Source organism: Balaenoptera borealis, assembly GCF_965194805.1.
Source record: "Balaenoptera borealis genome assembly, chromosome: 6".
In the NCBI taxonomy this organism is placed as follows: domain Eukaryota; kingdom Metazoa; phylum Chordata; class Mammalia; order Artiodactyla; family Balaenopteridae; genus Balaenoptera; species Balaenoptera borealis.
In genome coordinates this window covers 72,143,463-72,164,029 of record NC_138863.1, presented here as the reverse complement: position 1 = coordinate 72,164,029, position 20,567 = coordinate 72,143,463, and the positions used below count along the sequence as shown (strand labels likewise).

General features: G+C 37.8%; 2 protein-coding genes across 7 annotated transcripts in view; one reads left to right on the top strand and one right to left on the bottom strand.

Annotated features, from left to right (window-relative positions):
• Window positions 1–19,039, bottom strand: part of LOC309630226 (uncharacterized protein) — a gene marked incomplete at its 5' end in the record, with an annotated part of 53,402 nt that extends 34,363 nt beyond the window's left edge. Inside the window, 2 exons of the mRNA XM_082395164.1 lie at window positions 18,045–18,549; window positions 18,980–19,039. Of these exons, the coding sequence (XP_082251290.1) occupies window positions 18,045–18,549; window positions 18,980–19,039 (565 nt within the window). The remainder of the gene's footprint in view (window positions 1–18,044; window positions 18,550–18,979) is intronic.
• The window catches only part of MARCHF7 (membrane associated ring-CH-type finger 7), a 45,390-nt gene continuing 43,034 nt past the window's right edge, over window positions 18,212–20,567 (top strand). For 2 of the 6 annotated variants that reach the window (XR_014245554.1, XM_082395297.1), the window contains exons 1-2: window positions 18,230–18,390; window positions 19,575–19,664. Coding sequence is in view for 2 of the 6 variants with exons in the window: in XM_082395297.1 (XP_082251423.1) it covers window positions 19,659–19,664 (6 nt within the window). In the remaining 4 variants the exon portion in view is untranslated. Of the gene's footprint in view, window positions 18,391–19,574; window positions 19,665–20,567 lie in introns of all 6 variants that reach the window. The other 4 variants (XM_082395295.1, XM_082395296.1, XR_014245553.1 and 1 more) reach the window with 4 other exon arrangements.

The following is a 20,567-nucleotide window of genomic DNA, read 5'->3' as shown; positions in this document are numbered from 1 at the left end:
ATTAAAAAAAACATATATTTTAGGACAATTTGTTATTAGGATTACCAACAGTCTGTGTTTGACTGGGACTGTTCTAGTTTGAGCACTGAAATTATGAGTTTCAGTAAAATCCACAGTCCTCGACAAACTGAGATGATTGGTAAGTGTATTTGTGATGCAGCAATAGATAATTAATACACTCATGCATATGCTATTTCTCAGGGATGCAGGTGTATTTTCAAGATATATTCCTAGAAGTGGATTTTTTGAGGTCTAAGTGGTAAATTCATCTAGAATTCCAAATTCCCCTTTGTAGGGATTGTAACATTTCATACTCCCATCTGCAATATGAGAATGCCTGTTTCTCTGTGGTCTCCTAACAGTTTCTTCTAATTATCTTTTTTTGATAATTAAGTTAATTTAATATTCGATTATATGTGTAAGTGTCAGCTGACTCAAATTAGAATAAAGTAAAAAAAAAAAAAAAAAAAGAAGTATTCCCTCTGTTTCTATTCTCTGAAAGAGACTGTAGATAACTGGTTTAATTTCTTCTTAAATGTTTGGTAGAATTAACCAGTGTACCCATGTGGGCCTGATGCTTTCTGTTTTGGAATTGTTATGGATTATTGACTCAATTTCTTTAATAGATATAGGCCTATTCAGGTTATCTATTTCTTTGTGAGTTTTGACAGATTGTGTCTTTAAAGGAATTGGTCCATTCCATCTAGGTCATCCAATTTGTGGGTACAGTGTTGTTTATAGTATTCCTTTACTATCCTTTCAATTCCCATAGAATCTGTAGTGATGTCCTCTCTTTCACATGTGATATTAGTAAATTGGGTCCTCTCTTTTTTTCCTAATTGGCCTGGCTAGAGACTTATCAATTTCATTGATTTCTGTCCTAGTTCTTATTATTTCTTTTCTTCTGCTTACTTTGAATTTAATTTGTTCTTTTTCTAGTTTCCTAAGGTGGAAATATTCATTTTAGATTTTTCTTCTTTTCTAATACTTGCTTTCAATGTGACAAACTTCCCTCTAAGCACTGTTTTCACTGCATCCCACAAATTTTAATAAGTTGTTTTCATTAAGTTTAAAATATTTCTAAATTTCTTTTGAGATTTCTTCTTTGATCCATATATTATTTAGAAGTGTGTTGTTTAATCTCCATATATTTTGGGATTTTTTTTTAGCTGTCTTTCTGTGATTGATTCCTAGTTTATTCCATTATGGTCTGAGACCACAGCACTGTATGATTTCTAGTCTTTTAAATTTGTTAAGGTGTGTTTTATGTCCCAGAAGGTGGTTTATCTTGGTAAATGTTCCATTTAAGCTTGAGATAAATGTGAGTTCTGCTGTTTTGGATGAAGCAGTCTATCGATATCAATTATATCCAGTCGATTGAAGGTGTTGTTGAGTTCAAATAGTTCTTACTGATTTTCAGCCTGCTGGATTGTTCATTTCTGAGAGCGGGATGTGGAAGTCTCCAACCATAATAGTGAATTCATCTACTCTTCCCTGCAGTTCTATCAGCATTTGTCTCATGTTTGATGTTGTGTTAGTAGATGTATACACATTAAAAATTGTTATATCTTCTTGGAGAATTGAACCCTTTATCACTTATGTAAGCCTCTTCTTTATCCCTGATAACTTTCCTTACTTTGAAATCTAGTTTGTCTGAAATTAAAATAGCTAACTCCTGCTTTCTTTCTTTTGATTAGTGTTAGCATGGTAACACTATTTTTCTCTGTCCATTTACTTTTTTTTTTCTCTGTAACATCAACTCTTTATCGTATCAACACTAGCTGAATCAAATATCACAAAGTAAACACCAAAGGCTTCTCAAAAATCATATTTACACAATGTTTTGTAATATATGGAAATGCTTATTCTACAGTAAATTTTTAAATACTAAATTTGATCTGATGTCATATGTAAAAAAGTATGCATAGAAAAAAATTTTAACATATGTATATATGTGCATAGAAAAAAACAGAAGAAAATACACTGAAATGCTAGCAGTGGTTGTCGGGGGGGGGTGGGATGCCGCCAGGCAGGCAGGCAGCCTCTTTATCTGGGAGCCGCATGGTGGGGGCCCTGCCACATCCTGCCCTGGCTTTCTCTGCACAATCCGAGTGTTCTACCATGAGCATGCATTTTATCAGCAGAAATTCTTTGTAAAAATCACTGAAGATATGGGAATTCCCTGGCGGTCCAGAGGTTAGGACTCCTCGCTTTCACTGCCCAGGGCCTGGGTTCAATCTCTGGTCGGGGAACTAAGAGCCTGCAAGCCACACAGTGCGGCCAAAAAAAAAAAAAAAATCACTGAAGATAGAAATCTCTTATCTTCAACCTCTGCCTGGGTTGGGATGGTTACACATGTGTTGATATTGATCATGACCCCTCAAACCACACACTTAAAGTCTGTGCATTTATTATGTCAAGTATGCCTCAATTTTAAACTGTAGCAGGACAAAACCAGTCACTGTGGAGCGGGGCTGTTTCACATCCACTCACTTCTGGAGCAGAAGCCTTCCCCAACAGCGCCTGTTTCCCCTCCATCCTGACTTCAGGAAGCATCCCTGTTCTGAACAGGATTCGGGGTAACTTAGGAAACTGCTCTCAATACAGTATTTTAAAGTTGAAGAAATTGACAGGAAAGGAAATCAGTGGGAATATCGAGGTAGTAATGGGGTAAGTTAGCACACAAAGGAGGCACAGTCATGTCACCACGGCCAAAGTGGGGGCACAGCAGGGGCCTTGTGGCCACAGGCCATCACAGGGCTGTGTGTCCCTTTCGGGCTACAGGCACAGGGTCACAATACCTTGGGGAGGAGCAGCCCAGCCTTCTCTGTCCTCCCTGATAGGTGTATCCACTTACTTTTAATCTATATCTTTCATTATCTTTAAAGTGGTTTCTTGCGGACAACTTATACTTGGGTCTTATTTTTTGATCCACTGTGATGATCTCTGTCTTTTTTTTGTTTTGTTTTGTTTTAACTTTGGGGTTTATTTATTTATTTATTTATGGCTGTGTGGGGTCTTCGTCTCTGCGCGAGGGCCTTCTGTAGTTGGGGCGAGCGGGGGCCACTCTTCATCGCGGTGCGCGGGCCTCTCACTATCGCGGCCTCTCTTGTTGCGGTGCACAGGCTTCAGACGCGCAGGCTCAGTAAATTGTGGCTCACGGGCCTAGTTGCTCCGCGGCATGTGGGATCCTCCCAGACCAGGGCTCGAACCCGTGTCCCCTGCATTGGCAGGCAGATTCTCAACCACTGCACCACCAGGGAAGCCCGATCTCTGTCTTTTAATTGGTGCATTTAGACCATTGACATTAAACATAGTTACTGATATATTTGGATTTATATCTACTATATTTGTTACTGTTTTATATTTGTTGCCCTTGTTCTTTGTTCCTATTTTTGTCTTCCACTCTTTTTCTGCCTCGTTTTTTTTTTAAATTGAAGTATAGTTGATTTACAGTATTGTGTTAGTTTCAGATGTACAGCAAAGTGATGATCCAGAGATACACACACACACACACATACACTCTTTTTTAAAAATTCTTTTTCATTATAGTTTATTACAAGATACTGAATATAGTTCCCTGTGCTATACAGTAAAATCTTGTTGTTTATCTATTTTATATATGGTAATGGGCATCTGTTAATTCCATACTCCCAATTTATTCCTCCCCGCCTTCCCCTTTGGTTACCATAAATATGTTTTCTATACCTGTGAGTCTGTTTCTGTTTGGTAAATAAATTAATTTGTACTACTTTTTAGATTCCACATATAAGTGATAGCATATAATATTTGTCTTTCTCTGTCTGACTTACTTCATTTAGTTTCATAATCTCTGTGTCCATACATGTAGCTGCAATGGCATTATTTCACTCTTTTTTATGGCTGAGTAATATTTCACTCTCTCCCCACCCCATATATATATACATATATATATATATATATATATATATATGTATATATATACATACACACACACACACACACACACATTATCTCATCTTCTTAATCCATTCATCTGTTGATGGACACTTGGGTTGCTTCCATGTCTTGGCTATTGTAAACAGTGCTGCTATGAACATTGGGATGTGTGAATCTTTTCCAATTAGAGTTTTCTGAATATATGCCTAGGAATGGGGCTGCTGGATCATATGGCAACTCTATTTTTAGTTTTTTAGGGAGCCTCCAGATTGTTTTCCATAGTGGCTGTATCAATTTACATTCCCACCAACAGTGCAAGAGGGTTCCCTTTTCTCCACACCCTCTCCAGCATTTGTTGTTTGTAGATTTCCTGATGATGCCCATTCTAACTGGTGTGAGGTGATACCTCATTGCAGTTTTGATTTGCATTTCTCTAATAATTTGTGATGTTGAGCAGCTTTTCATGTGCTTCTTGGCCACCTGTATGTCTTCTTTGGAGAAATGTCTATTTAGGTCTTCTGCCCATATTTTTATTGTCTTTTTTTTTTTTTTTCTGTCAATGAGTTGTATTAGCTGTTTGTATATTTTGGAAATTAAGCCCTTGTTGGTTGCATTGTTTGCAAACATTTTCTCCCAGTCCACTGGCTGTCTTTTTGTTTTCTTTATGGTTTCCTTTGCTGTGCAAAAGCTTCTAAGTTTGATTAGGTCCTCTTCGTCTATTTTTTTTTTAATATAAATTTATTTATTTATGGCTGTGTTGAGTCTTCGTTTCTGTGCGAGGGCTTTCTCTAGTTGAGGCGAGCGGGGGTCACTCTTCATTGCGGTGCACGGGCCTCTCACTATCGCGGCCTCTCTTGTTGTGGAGCACAGGCTCCAGACGTGCAGGCTCAGTAGTTGTGGCTCATGGGCCTAGTTGCTCCGCAGCATGTGGGATCCTCCCAGACCAGGGCTCAAACCCGTGTCCCCTGCATTGGCAGGCAGACTCTCAACCACTGCGCCACCAGGGAAGCCCTCTTCATCTATTTTTGCTCTTATTTCTATTGCTTTGGGAGACTGACCTAAGAAAACATTGCTACAATTTGTCAGAGACTGTTTTGCCTATGTTCTCTTCTAGGAGTTTTATGGTGACATGTCTTATATTTAAGTCTTTAAGCCTTTTGAGTTTATTTTTGTGTATGTTGTGAGGGAGTGTTCTAACTTCACTGATTTACATGCAGCTGTCCAGCTTTCCCAACACTACTTGCTGAAGAGACTGTCTTTTCTCCATTGTATATTCTTGCCTCCTTTGTTGAAGAGTAATTGACTGTAAATGTGTGGGTTTATTTCTGGGCTTTCTTTTCTGTTCCATTGATCCATATGCCTGTTTTTGTCCCAACACCACACTGTTTTGATTACTGTAGCTTTGTAGTATTGTCTGAAGACGGGAAGGGTTATGCCTCCAGCTTTGTTCTTTTTCCTCAGGATTGCTTTGGCAATTCTGTCTTTTGTGGTTCCATATAAATTTTAGGACTATTTGTTCTAGTTCTGTGAAAAACGTTATGGGTAATTTGATAGGGATCACATTAAATCTGTAGATAGCTTTGGGTAGTATAGCCATTTTAATTCTATTAATTCTTCCAATCCAAGAGCATGGGCTATCTTTCCATTTCCTTGAATCCTCTTCAATTTCCTTTACCTATGTCTTATAGTTCTAAGCATATAAGTCTTTCACCTCCTTGGTTAGGTTTATTCCTAGGTATTTTTTAATGCAATTTTAAACAATTTTATTTAACTTTCTCTTTCTGATATTACATTGTTAGCATTAAGAAATGCAACAGATTTCTCTATATTAATCTTGTATCCTGCTACCTTGCTTAATTCATTTATCAGTTCTAATAGTTTTCGTGTGGAATCTTCAGGGTTTTCTATACAGCATGTCATCTGCACATAATGACAATTTTACTCTTCCCTTCCAATTTGTATGCTTTTTATTTCTTTTTCTTTCTTATTGTCGTGGCTAGGACTTCCAATACTATGTTGAATAGAAGTGGTGAGAATGGGCATCCTTGTCTTGTTCCAGAATTTAGTGGGAAGACTTTCAGCTTTTTGTTTAATATTATGCTGGCTGTGGGTTTGCCATAAATGGCTTTTATTATGTTGAGATATGTTCCCTCTATACCCAATTTGGCAAGAGTTTTTATCATGAATAAATGTCGATTTTTGTTGTTGTTGCTGTTGAATTTTATTAAATGATTTTCTGCACCTATTGAGAAGATCACGTGGTTTTTGTCTTTTCTTTTGTTAATGTGGTATATCAAATTGATTGATTTGCATATGCTAAACCATCTTTGTAACCCTGGAATGAAACCAACTTGATCATGGTGTATGATCCTTTTTACGTGTTGTTGGATTCAGTTTGCTAAAATTATGTTGAGGATTTTTCCATCTATATTCACCAAAGATATTGGCTCGTAATTTTCTTTTTGGGTAGTGTCTTTGTCTGGTTTTGGTATCAAGGTGATGGTGGCTTCATAGAATGACTTTGGGAGTGTTCCCTCCTCTTCAATCTTTTGGAAGAGTTTGAGAAGAATAGATATAAGTTCTTTGTTTATTTAGTGGAATCCCCCAGTGAAGCCATGCAGTCCTGGACTGTCATTTGAAGAAGTTTTTATTTTTATTTTTAATTTTTTTTTAATTAATTTATTTATTTTTGGCTGCGTTGGGTCTTCGTTGCTGCGTGCGGGCTTTCTCTAGTTGCAGAGAGCGGGGGTTATTCTTCGTTGCGGTGCGTGGGCTTCTCATTGCAGTGGCTTCTTTTGTTGCGGAGCAGGGCTCTAGGCGTGTGGGCTTCAGTAGTTATGGCTTGCGGGCCCTAGAGCGCAGGCTCAGTAGTTGCAGCATATGGGCTTAGTTGTTCCACGGCATGTGGGATCCTCCCAGACCAGGGCTCAAACCCGTGTCCCCTGCATTGGCAGGCAGATTCTTAACCACTGCGCCACCACGGAAGCCCTGAAGAAGTTTTTAAATTACAGATTCCATTTTACTTCTAGTATGGTCAGTTCAAATTATCTATTTCTTCTTGATTCAGTTTTGATAGGCTGTATGTTTCTAGAAACTTGTCCATTTTTGTCCAATTTGTTGGCATAAAACTGTTCACAGTATTCTCTTACTGCCTCTTGTGGTTTTATTTTCTTTTTGTTATAAATACCTACAGAACTTAGTTTTACGGGTTTTTCTTCTTTTTTTTTCCTCTTATGGTTTTAAATGAGCATTTATATGATTCCACTTTCTCTCCTTTCTTAGCATATCAGTCTTACCTCATTTTTTGCTTTTTTATTGGTTGTCCTAGAGTTTTCAATATACATTTACAACAGTCCAAATCCACTTTCAAATAACACTACACCACTTCACATGTACTATACCTCATAATAACAAAATAACAAAATAACTCTAATTCCTTCCTCCTATCCCTTATATTATTGCTGTTATTCATTTCACTTATATATGAGAATACTTAAGTATATATATACACATATATAAAACATATACATAGTTGCATATATTTTTGGTATTATTATTTTGAATAAACTACTGTTAGTTCAATTAAGAATAAGGAAGATAAAAGTTCTTATTTTATCTTCACTTTTTCCTTCTTTTGATGTTCTTCCTTTCTTTATGTAGGTCTGAGTTTCTGAACTATATTAATTTCCTTCTCTGTAAAGAACTTGTGTTTTTTTTTGTTTGTTTGTTTGTTTTGGCAAGGCAGGTCTACTGGCAACAAATTCTCTCAATTTTTGTTTGTCAATTTTCCCTTCAGGTTTGAAGGGAATTTCACATGATATAGAATTCTAGGTTGGTAGGGTTTTTTTTCCCAACAGTTTAAATATTTCAGTCCACACTCTTCTTGTTTGCATGGTTTCTGAGGAGGTGTTGGATATAATTCTTATTTTGTTCCTTTATAGGTAAGGTGTTTTTTAACTCTGTCCTCTTTCAGGATGTTTTTCTTTATCTTTGATTTTTTATATTTGAAAGTGATATGCTAAGGTATAGTTTTGGGGGACATTTACCCTGGTTGGTGTTCTCTGAGCTCCCTGGATCTGTGGTTAGGTGTCTAACATTAATTTGGGTGAAATTCTCCATCATTTTTGTTTCAAATAGGTCTTCTGTTCCTTTCTTTCTTCTGATAGTAACATTACACTTATGTTAAACCTTTTCTAGTTGTCCCACAGTCTTTGTGTAAGCAGATAGGGTGGAGGGTCCCTGGAGAAAGAGAACCAGGCATGGCTTTCTTGACATAAGGGAAGACATTTTTGGCCTAGGCCATTTTGTGATCTAATCTTGGCCACAGTGCTTGAACTTGAACAAGTCTCAGTAATTAACGATCTTAAGGGAACAAAAGAACGCAGGAACAAACAACTGCTATCAGGCAAGAGAAGTAACAATAGTAAAGAATATATAACTGCTGTAAAGACTCCCAATTCTGTTTCAATGGTAAAGATTAGCCTAAAGTGCTCAACCACTAGATCAATTGGAACCTAAGGGATGATGATGCTGACCTTTTCTTTTTTTTTTTAATAATATAATGTATATTTTATCCATTAGAATTTATTTTTACAATAAACTTTTATTTTATTAAAATATTTTAGAAATATTGAGATAATATGATAATGTTCTACTAGAAAAAAATTGCCTCAGAAAGTCTTTATTTACTGCTAATTTTTTGTTTCTTCCTATGAAATTTATATAAAACTGATGCTTTCGTCTTTTCTATATAGAGTTAAATAACATGTTCAAAAATCTTGCACATCTGGGGGACTCTACATTCTCTCTCTTTTTTAATTTTTATTTTATATTGGAGTATAGTTGATTTACAGTGTGTTAGTTTCAGATGTACAGCAAAGTGATTTAGTTATACATGTACAATATATCTATTCTTTTTCAGATTCTTTCTAACTCTTGTGACTTCAATCAACTAAAGCTTAGACTCTGTCAACCTTTGCCTCAAATCTATGCTGAATTCTCCTGCTCAAGTCCCTTCATGTACCCTTAGCATGTACCCTTAGCTTAAAAATTCCCCAATTTTGCTGTTGGGGAGACACTGCTTTAGGAAAGATCTCCGGTGTTCTCCTTACTTGCTGCAAGTAATAAATCTTCGTTCTTCCAATTTTTGGCTTGGTTGTGTGTTTTGGCTTGACACCCAAGAGGTGAACCCATTTTCAGGTAACACTTGGATATTGTTCTTTTTTTTTTTTTTTAAGTCTTTGTTCTCTTTGATTTTTAGTTCTCAAGGGTTCTATTGATATATCCTCTAGCTCAGAGATTCTTTCCTCAGCCACATATCCAGTCTATTAATAAATTCATGAAAGACAGTCTTCATTTCTGTTACAGTGTTTTCTATTTCTAGCACTTCTTTTTGGTTCTTTCTTAGGATTTCCATGTCTCTTCTTACACTGCCCAGCTGTTTTTGCATGCTGTCTACTTTATCCATTAGAGTCTTTAGCATATTAATCATAGTTGTTTTAAATTCCTGTACTGATAATTCCAGCATCTCTGCTATGTCTGTTTCTGATGCTTGCTCTGTCTCTTCAAATTATGTTTTTCACCTTTTGGTATGCCTTGTAATTTTTTCTTGATAGCCAGACACAATATACTGAGTAAAAGGAACTGCCATAAATAGGCCTTTATTAATGTAGTGGTAAGGCATGGGGGGGATGGGAAGCATTCTACAGTCCTGTGATTAGGTCTCAGTCTTTTAGTGAGCTTATGCCTCTGGACTATGAACTTCACAAGAGTTTCTTAGTTTTTTTCTATCCCCTTAGGTGGGACAAAATGGCTAGAGTTGGTTATTTCTCTTCCCAAGGTTACTTAGGCTCTGATAATACCTCAGCAGGTTAGGCTGTAATTAACTAGTTTCCCCTGAGGGCAGGGTTTGTTAAGAATAGAATGCAAGAGGGAGGGGATATGGGGATATATGTATGCATATGGCTGATTCACTTTGTTATACAGCAGAAACTAATACAACATTGTAAAGCAATTATACTCCAATAAAGATGTTAAAAAAAAATAAAGAATGGATACTTGTAAGAAAAAAAAAATAGAATGCTGTGGTGTATTTCAAAATGGTTCCTTTTCCTCTCTCCCTGCCAGAAGCTTGATGGAACTTTCTTTGATATTTATTGTGGAAATCTGGTTGAGCTCCTGGAGGTAAACCTCACAATACTGTGGGCCCCGCCCTGTGACTGGGTCTCCCTGGAGTTTAAACTCTTACAGTTGTCCACACTGAGCCTCCAGCAATTCATCAATTACAGTTCCAGTTTTCCTACCTGGCCCTGTTTCCTGTGGTGATTTGAGTTCTGGAGTCTCTCCTCCCATAAACCACAACTCCCTGTATTCAAATGCCTGTCTGTTTCTCCAATCTTGGGGGTAGAGGTTTGCCTCTGTTCTTCCCTTTGTTATGGATCCAAAAAGAGTTACCGATTTTTCAGTCTGTTCAGCTTTTTACTTGTTGTTAAGGTAGATGGAGGACTTCCAGGCTCCTTATGTGAAAGTGGAAATTGGAACCACTATTCCTTGATTTTTAACAGAAATACATGGTCCCATTCTTAAGGACTGGAGACCTGAGTCATTTTTTTTTTTTATAAATAAAGGTAATTAACTCATTCATCTGCAGGAAGTGATGGAATGCTAAATTCAAAGTTTTTTTTTTAATTCAGAAAGAAGGGGAAATGTTTTCTTACTACTACTTAAAAAATTTTTAATAGTTCTATCTGTATTCTAAAAATCAACTTCACATTCTATTTGTTTTAAAAGGAATTTTTTTCATCTACCTTATATTAATAATTTTTGTTCATTTCTTTTCCACGACACATTCTTTTCTTGCATAAAATAAGTTAGGAATGGAACTTCCCTGGTGGTCCAGTGGTTAAGAATCTGCCTTCCAGTGCAGTGGATGCAGGTTCAATCCCTCGTTGAGGAACTAAGATCCCACATGCCGTGGGGCAACTAAGCCTGCGCGCTGCAAATACTGAGCCCGCACACTCTAGCACCCGTGCACCACAACTAGAGAGCCCACGTGTGGCAACTACTGAGCCCGTGTGCTCTGGAGCCCACCCGCCACATCTAGGGAGCTCACACACTACGACTACTGAGCCCACATGCTCTAGAGCCTGTGTGCCACAACTAGAGAGAAGCCTGCACGCTGCAACAAGAGATCCCGCGTGCTGCAGCGAAGATCCTGCGTGCCACAACTAAGACCTGACACAGCCAAATTAAAAAAAAGTAATAGTAAGTTAGGAGTATTGCAAAGATAGTCTGTGCCAATTTTGCTGTGAACAAAGCTTAAATTTCAAATGTGGTTCTGAGAGCAAGAAAAATCTTCTAAATAGGGCAACACTTCTATCAATGTCTAAGAGTTGCTTTTCTCCTACTTTGGTTCATTTAGAAGTGTAGTAATATTTACTTCTTTGTATACATTTTTCTTTCAATAAAGAGAAGAAATGGTAATAGTTTCTATGTGGCTTTCTTCCAAGCACAGATAAGACTAAATACTAACATTTTCCTTTCTGGACATTATCAATAAGAATTATTTAAATTTAACATTAAATTCTTTTCCCAAACTTTTTAGATACATATTTTCATCTACTCAATTCATTTTTAATGCTGTACTTTGATTAATGTCTTATTTCTTCAGATAAAAAGTTATTAATAAGCCCTATTAAAATCCTGATATACAACTTCACAAAAATAATTGTATTTTAGAAGTATTCTAGCAATCTGTATTACTATGACTAGTAATAGGATTAAGGTATTAGAAAAACATTTGATTTTCAAACAACCTAAGGAAGTAAAGTCTAACAAAATGGTTATATCAATTTATTTATAAGACTGTTAAAAGACATAAAGGAAACCAAATATTCATTAAAATTATATTTTATATTTTCATTCAAATCCCATGACACTAATATGCAAACACATGCCCAAAACTTTCAATTCAAGTAACTATTTGAGATAAAGTTCATAAGATTTAAAAATATCTTACTAAATGGACTTGAAAACAATGAAACAATCACTTTCCTGAGAAAAGCCTTCCCACAAATTTAGGTAAAAGTAACAGTAAGCAAACAAAACAAAAAAAGTACTGAATTAATATATTCTAAAAACTGAATTAAAATATAATTAATTAAAGTACAGAGTTCTTAGCTTTGAAGAGAATATTCAAACCACAACAAAATCAACAACCACCACCACGTTTGTGTGATGTGCTAAAGGTAAGAATTACAAAGATTAAACCTACATGAAAGATTTAAAGCACATCACCATTTTCATACCTTTTATGATGACATAATAGAGAAAAATGTAGGATTTCTTCTATATTGTCCATGGTACAAATAGCCAACTTGTCAAGAGTGACTAAGGCTCCATGGTAAAAAACTTAGGTTGGACTCTGGGATAGAGAACAGGGTGATTTAAGAAACTGAATAGTATGTATGTGCGTAGGTATATAGTTTTTTTTTAATTATTATGATATACAAAAGTATTGATGAGATGTTTTTAGATAACTGAAGTATATTCAATGGCTTTAGCAAACTGCTGAGAAAAGGAAACAAGAATGATGGGAAAAGAAATTAAGATAATTCTTAGGCAGGTTGGTAGTATAACATGCACTGTATAATGCAAAGCTGGTTAAGTATATTGGGTGATTCTGAAGGAAATAGTTACCATTCCTTATAATTGAATAGGTAGGTGACAGAAATGCAGAACAGTATTGATATATGAAAAAGATTCAAAAGGGAGCAAAACAATATTTAGAACTATAAACTATAGTTCTGAATAGTTCTGTTTTCAAAATAGAAAATCCAGAAATAAATCCAGTATAAATCTGAAAAGTCAATGTATAACAAAAGTAGTCTTTCTAATCACAAAGAATAGATTATTTAAGAAATGCTACTGGCAAAACCGGCTATCCATTGAGAAGAAAATAAAATTAGATCCTATTACCTTATTCCATATACAAACATTAATTTGAATTTAACTAAACATAGTCTAGAAAGATCTAGGATATTACATGATACAATCTAGGGATAGGTAATACTTTTTAAGCTAAGCTACAAACCCAAAAGTTATAAAAGAAATCACAGACACATTTTACCATATGAACATATCTATAGCAAAAGATAATAAATGGCAAGTCAACAGACAGATGATAGAGTTGAAAAAACACTGTGAAGGAAGGACAGAGTAGTAATACCTATGACATCAGAAAGAAAGGATAGGACTTCCCTGGTGGCGCAGTGGTTAAGAATCCGCCTGCCAATGCAGGGGAAACGGGTTCGAGCCCTGGTCTGGGAAGATTCCCACATGCCACGGAGCAACTATGCCCATGTGCCACAACTACTGAAGCCTTCATGCCTAGAGCCTGTGCTCCGCAACAAGAGAAGCCACAACAGTGAGAAGCTTGTGCACCGCAACGAAGAGTAGCCCCCGCTCATTGCAACTAGAGAAAGCCCGGGCGCAGCAACGAAGACCCAACCAACATAGCCAAAAATAAATAAATAAATAAATGTATTAAAAAAACAAGAAACGAAAGGATAAACAATCCATATAAATAGGGATTTAGAGAAAAAGGTACTTTTGATTGAAAAATTAAGATGAATATGCACATTGAAATTTGATGCTGTTTTATAAAATAAATGGTAAAAAAAAATCTCTATATGAGTATTTCTCTCTCTCTCTCTGTGTTAAGTAACTATTCCTTCAACATTGTATGACTGCAGAAAAAAATGCAGAAGGATACTCACTAATTTTTCAAGAATGTTTATGGAGTAGTAAATATGGGTAAGAGAGCCAAATTAAAAAGGAAATTATAAGGGAAGAAAAGAGAAAAGAAAGAAAAGAAAAAGGGGGAAAAAAGCAAAAGAACCATCCTATACTAAAATAGCTAGTATGTACGATATAATCACACACATACATTGTTATAAAATTGTACACAAATGTAGACATGAAAAAAAAATTAAGATTAAAAAGGACGTTGCAACCAAACTTGCCAGAGGGCATATCCAAGGAATTCGTATCAGTATTTAGATGCTCTTCTGCTTGCATTTTCACAAAATATAGTCCAAAGTGGCCATGGAGGCCGAGCATAGTCCTTGATTATTATCAGTCTGAAGTTGTTATGTATGTGTTCCGCTTGACAGCATTAAAGGAACAGGGGTCACTTCAATCTGGTTTTATGGTTTATTCCAGAGGTCAACAAACTTTCTATGAAAAAACCAAATAGTACATATTTTAGGCTTTCTGGGCCATATCATCTCTATCACAGCTACTCATCTCTGCCGCTGTAGGCAAAAGCAGTCATAGACTTTGATGGTTAATTTTGTGGTTAACTTGGGGAGGCCAGAGTATCGAGTTATTTAATCATATGCTAATTTAGGCATTGTAGTGAAGATATTTTGTATAGTAATTGTAGATAGATAGATAGGTAGGTAGACAGGTAGATAGATAGATAGGTATTGCATACTATTGGTTCTGTTTCTGTGGAGAACCCTGACATACACAGATAAGACTACATAAATTAATGGACCTGGCTGTGTTCCAATAAAACTATTTACAGTAACAGGTAGTGGATCACATTTGGCCTTGTACCATAGTTTTCCAACCTTTAGTACTATTGATAATAAAAGATAGCTGCTTTTATTAAAAACTCCATGTTTTAGGCAGTGTGAAATGTGTTTCACACATGGATTCCAAGTGCTCCATAAGCTGAGAATTGTTCCTGACAAGGCCAGATGTTCTGGAGCAGCAATGTGAGCAGGAATGATTTTCCTAGAACCAGTGAGATCTAGACCATAGCTTAAGTGTAAGAAAGAGTTTCCCAGAGAAGGCTTCAAGATGGTGTTCTTTTTATTTGTTTTTATATCGTTTTATCTATTGGCTTTAGGGATTTAAAGTTATTGCTTCTAATCCAACAGAAGTCAACTAACAGCATGTCTTGGATGCTCACTTATTAAATGGGGCACCTTTCAATTGAACTTGATAAGGGGAAAATTAAAATTCACTAAATCAGGGGCTTATTATTCTTGGAATAAAAAGAATTTTTTACACCAAAGATTTAAAGCAAAGGACCTTTTAAGTAACATATTCCTTTGAAGATGGAGTCTTCAATCTATAGCTATTTTTCAATAATAATAAGTACCATATACTTAAAGTTATCTATAACTTTAAATAGTAGAGCCTCAATTTGGTTTATGCCACAAGGTTCCCTTCTCCAGAGATTAATAAAACTCCCATTTAAGAAGAATTGGCGGGCTTCCCTGGTGGCGCAGTGGTTGAGAATCTGCCTGCCAATACAGGGGACACGGGTTCGAGCCCTGGTCTGGGAAGATCCCACATGCCGCAGGGCGGCTGGGCCCGTGAGCCACAATTACTGAGCCTGCGCGCCTGGAGCCTGTGCTCCGCTACAAGAGAGGCCGCGATAGTGAGAGGCCCGCGCACCGTGATGAGGAGTGGCCCCCGCTTGCCACAACCAGGGAAAGCCCTCGCACAGACACGAAGACCCAACACAGCCATAAATAAAATAAATAAAATAAACATAGAATAATCATTAAAAAAAAAAAAAAAAAAGAATTGGCATCCTTTGTTTTCAACTTAGGGACCCCCCAATAAGCACTCTTATTTCATCCCAGGTATTACCTGCTGTTCCTCAAAAGTTTAAGAAATAACCTACATTTAAAATAATTTCATTGACAAAAAGAAAATATAATCGCACCTTTTCAAGATCACATCATTTATGCAAAGTGGAGAATATCTATAAAATTACCCTTACCATAGAGAAGCTTCTTGGAAGGTTAGGTTGTGAATGTTAAAATGTGGGGAAAACAGGAACTTTGAAATTCAATATCTGAAAGAGAATTCTAACCTATCAGGTAGTTGAAGAAATACTTAAGCATAAGAGTAAAGGGTTGTTATGACCATGGCCAAATGACAGACAAATTTATAAAGTAAAAGGGGATAAATTAATAATAGTAAAGAAGACCTTAATGTAGAGAAGCCAAGTTCGAAAATGGAAACTAATGGGTTGGTGTGGCAAGTGGTGAACAAAGATATTTAGATACAAAAAGGTATGTCAGAGTTGGTCATAAGCATAAAAAGTTCAGCAAAGGAAGGTCAAGTGGGGGAACTCTGCGCAAAAAAAGGCAACTGCGGGATCTAAATTGGTCAGAACAGTTCTAATTTCAAATAATTTGCCGTCAAATCATTGGTCCTGATTTTAAGTTCAGAAAATATAGTCACTATCATACCTATTTGTATCTACAATCTGTTATCAAACTGTCTTTAACATAGAAAATCTTAATAATTATTTGCTGATAATGATAATTATCTGGAAACTCAAATCAGAGAAAGTACATTTAAAAACAATATCAACTAATAATTCTTAAAAGAGATACTTATTAGTGGTCTTTATTTACTAGCATCAACAAGAAACTAATTTGGAAGTTCTGTTTAGCATAGGAAATTGGTGCCACACTCACCTCTGCTGATATTATCAGCATTGGGTGGGGATGAAGCGACAATCTGTCAAAATCTGAACCATCTTTGCCAGGTTTGGGGTTTCTGTAGAGAAGTTACCTCTACCAGGTCTGACTGCCATAGCTCAGGAAAATAGTGCAGTCATTCCTCCTAGCGTAGAATGTACTTCAGAAGAAGATGTTTAAGGGACCTATGTAATAAGCCCCAGGAAGATAATATTAGTAGTGGTTTAGACAAGGAATGTAATAGCTAACAATTATGGAATGCTTATTATGATCCAGGAACTGATGCATTATCTCATTTAATCCTTTCAACCACCTTGTGGGTTATGGGTATTCTTATTAACTCCATTTTACAGGAAACCTGGGCTTGGAAAGGTTAAAGAATTGCTCAAGACAACAAAGGTAGTAAGAGGCTGGTTTGGGATTTGAACCCATGCAGTCTGGTGCTTCAGGGTGTGTATACGCATAACCACAATGCTACAGGTACACTCAAACAGGCTGGGGGCAAAAAATCAGTTTTCTATACAGGGTAAATTAATTTTCTCAAACTTAATCTCTGTTCACTTTATCTCACACCAGATGGTTAATCTTCAGCTCACATTTTTAAAAGTTAGACTGGCATTTATGTGCCAACTTTAAATAATAATGATCTTTAATATTTTACAATTTACAATAGTGAAGCATGGACAGTCCGTTAGTCCCCAAGACAGAGTGAAATAAATAGAGATGATACTGATCGTGCACACCCTCCAAGTGAAATGATAAAGAAATACACATAAACTTCATACTTCATTTATTGAAACTATTTGGATCCAATGAATTGCTTAAACAACCCAATAAAACAGGTCAGTTTACAAATCAAGTGTCATCAGTATGCCTCCAAGTTTCAATAACTTATCTTCACCGGTGAAGAACTTATATGTTTGATACATTATTCAAAACCCACATATCACCTAAATCCACAGAAACTGTGGCTTTTTTCTCTAACCTACTCCCTTTTATTCATTAGTATTCATTTACATCTTCGTTCACCACATTTATAGCTCTTTGAAAGTTTCGTTTCATTCTCATCAGACCATTTACCTCACAATTTTCCTCCCTGTTTCTAAATGGATGCATTTTTTACTGAAAAATGTGTAGCTACACTACCAAAGATTAGTATCACGATTTAAAAGACATGACTGCAAAAGTACACCACCACCAACACCGAATTACCGCAAGGAACGAAAGGTCCCGGACAAATGAGCTCCAGCCTTTAAAGGGGAGAGCTCGCTGCCACCACCTAGGGCGGGCAGGGAATGGAAGGAGGGGAGGTTGGAAAGGCAGTGTTTGATTCAAGTCAATAAACATTCACTGCGCCACTCACCAAGCGCAAAAAAAAAAAAAAAAAAAAAAAAGATGGGCGGTATTTCGAGCAGTGGGCCTTGCAGGTTTGCCAGAGAGGGCAAGAGACTGTGGCGCGGACTTGGACGCTGGGGAGCGGCAGGGCTGGATCTGAGCCCTTCACCTGGCAGGCGACGGCGGCCAACCACGGCCGGGCCTCCAGCGCCCCGCTCCCGAGGCCCGCACACTCGCCGGCCCAGCTACCAGCCCGACGGCCGACCAGCCGCAGCCGCTTACCGGTGGCGCCTCGCTGCCTCCCCGGAGACAGCCCTTCAACGGTTGCCGCAGTCAGAGCACCACCCCGCGGTGGGGTACGTCGAACCCGCCCGCAGCTCTCGGATCCGCTCAGCTCCACCACTCTCGCGAGAGGTCGGAAGACTCCGCGAAGTGGGGGAAGGAGAAGGGAGGGGCATTTAACGGTGGTGGCTGGTTCTGCGCCGGATCCGGGAGTCGGGCGGACGCCATTGTGCTTCGCGGCCGACTCTTCTGCCTCTGTTAGAGGCCTCGAACTCCGAGGAGGAAGGCGGCGGTGTGATCGCTGGGAGCGGAAGGCACCCTGTTCAGTGCCAGCTCTGGAGCAGGGGTAATAAGCTGCGGAGGCCGGGCTTCTCCCTCTCGGGGAGGGGGTTCTGAAGGCCGCGGGTGGGGGAGGGGAGGAAACGAAGTGCTGGCCTGGGGACGCCAAGGCCGCCTCCTTCCTCTCAGAATCGGGGCGGAGGAGCTTGATCCGGGACCGCGGGTACTAAGGGGAGCCGGGCACAGGCCTCCTCTGCCGGTGGCCTTTCGTCCCGTGTTGGAGTTTGTGACGGGTGGAGGGGGCAGGCTGTGTGTCTTCCGAGTGGACGTGCGGCGGGCGAGGGCAAGGGGCTTGAGCCCTGTTTTGGCCTTTGGCTGCCTCCTCTTCGACTGGGGTGAGGAGGGTTCTCCGGGGCGGGCCGGGAGTGTCAAGAGTGAGGTATTTAATGAGCGAGGTGTTGAAGGCAGGGAGGCTTAGGGCTCTGCCAACCCAGCTTCGAATTGAAGGGACTTTGCCAGCCCCTTAGATGGGATAAAGGTTTGCTCATTGATCGTCCCAGATCTTGAGTATCGTGATACTTTGGGATTTCTTTTGTATTGTGGTAAATTGTATGTTATTCAAATTGAACTAGGTGGTGGTATGTATAAAAACGGACCTGTTGGCGTAAGAAGTGAAATATGGAAGGCACTAGTAGTTGAATACAGTACTCCCTCATTTTGATGAAACTGCGTAGAGAAGATGAATGTGTACACACAGCAAAAATACTGTAATTCTTTTTTCCTACGAACACACGTAAATATATGGGGAACATCTTTGTCTTGGTAATACATTGATCACGACCGTTGTTGTTTGGCGCTATTAAGAGCAAAGGTGCCAAGTGAAATTGAATTGAGTAATTTTTTTTCGATTTTGTAGGATGTTTTAGGTTTTTTCTTTTTTCATTAATAAAATAATTTAAAAATTTCCCCTTTTCTTTCTCTCATCTGTCCGTTTCTGTCTAGGACTAAGAGATAAGGTTAAAGATGAATTTTTGATTTAAAATCAAACGGTATACTGTTGTTAAAAAGGCAGACACAGACTGTAACTAGATTTTTTTCTTTTCCGTGAGATAAAATTGTGTTTCAGAAATGGGGTCAGTATTTGATTTACAGCTCTCCAGCATTTTGTGAAACAGCAGTGGCGTAGGAGGCATTAGAGGCCGGTCTGGGTTTGAGTCTTGATTTCGCCATAATTATTTAATCTCTTCCTAGAGTTGAAATGAGGATCAAATTAGATGAAGTAGTGTGTAGCAGTCAGCATGCTGGGGGACATAATACTTGCAGAATGAACTTTTGATGAATGTAAGTAGTTGGAATTGATACTAAGTCCAGTTGTTTATATTCATGCATTCTTCAAATGTTACTCTCCCTGTAATATGTCCCTCACAGAGACTGCTTCTCACACGCACAATAATATACACTTATGTAAGTTCTATACTACAAATGTTTTTAGATAAGAACATTTTACAGCTCTTTTTTTTGCCCTAAATTATACCACAGATGTAAGCATGGTCGGTAAGCATAGCCCTGAGTTTTTTTCCGAAGTTGCATGCTGGGTCAAATGTCGTGAATAAGAATGGTTAAAAATTCCTGCTTATTTAAGTACAGGCAATTTCTGTTTCTGTCACATTGGTAAGAGAGTTTAATTTCCCAGGTAAAGCACAAAGATGCCCCTATATAGACATGCACATATGTTCTATGTGAAGGTGTCAGGTAATAAGCTTGAACATAAAAAGACATCCATGGCCCCAATTTTTAACCAGCTACATATCCATTTCACACAGCTGTTCATCTGGTATATGTTCAAGAGTTGCCCGCTTAATTTTAGGAAAATAATTGTAATGGTGTAAAACTATCAAATAATGTAAAACAATTTTTGAAAGTTTGTTGTATTTTAGCTACTAGATTAGGGCTTCACATTACAAGAAGGAGGTTGACACAGCTTCTACCTTCCACAACTCACAATTTAATCATCAGACTAATGTATAAACAACAACTGCTATTATCTTAGTGTAAGTATTGATATATGGTAGTATTTGTGGGAGCACAGAGAAGAGGTGTTTGATCTTGGGGGAAATTTTTACAGGAAGTATTGCTTGAACTGAGATGTGAAGGATGATTAGGAGTTTGATAAGGAAACTGAAAGTCATGGTATCATGGTTTGTTTTAGGAATGGACAGTTTGTTCCCCATAGCTGAAACAATT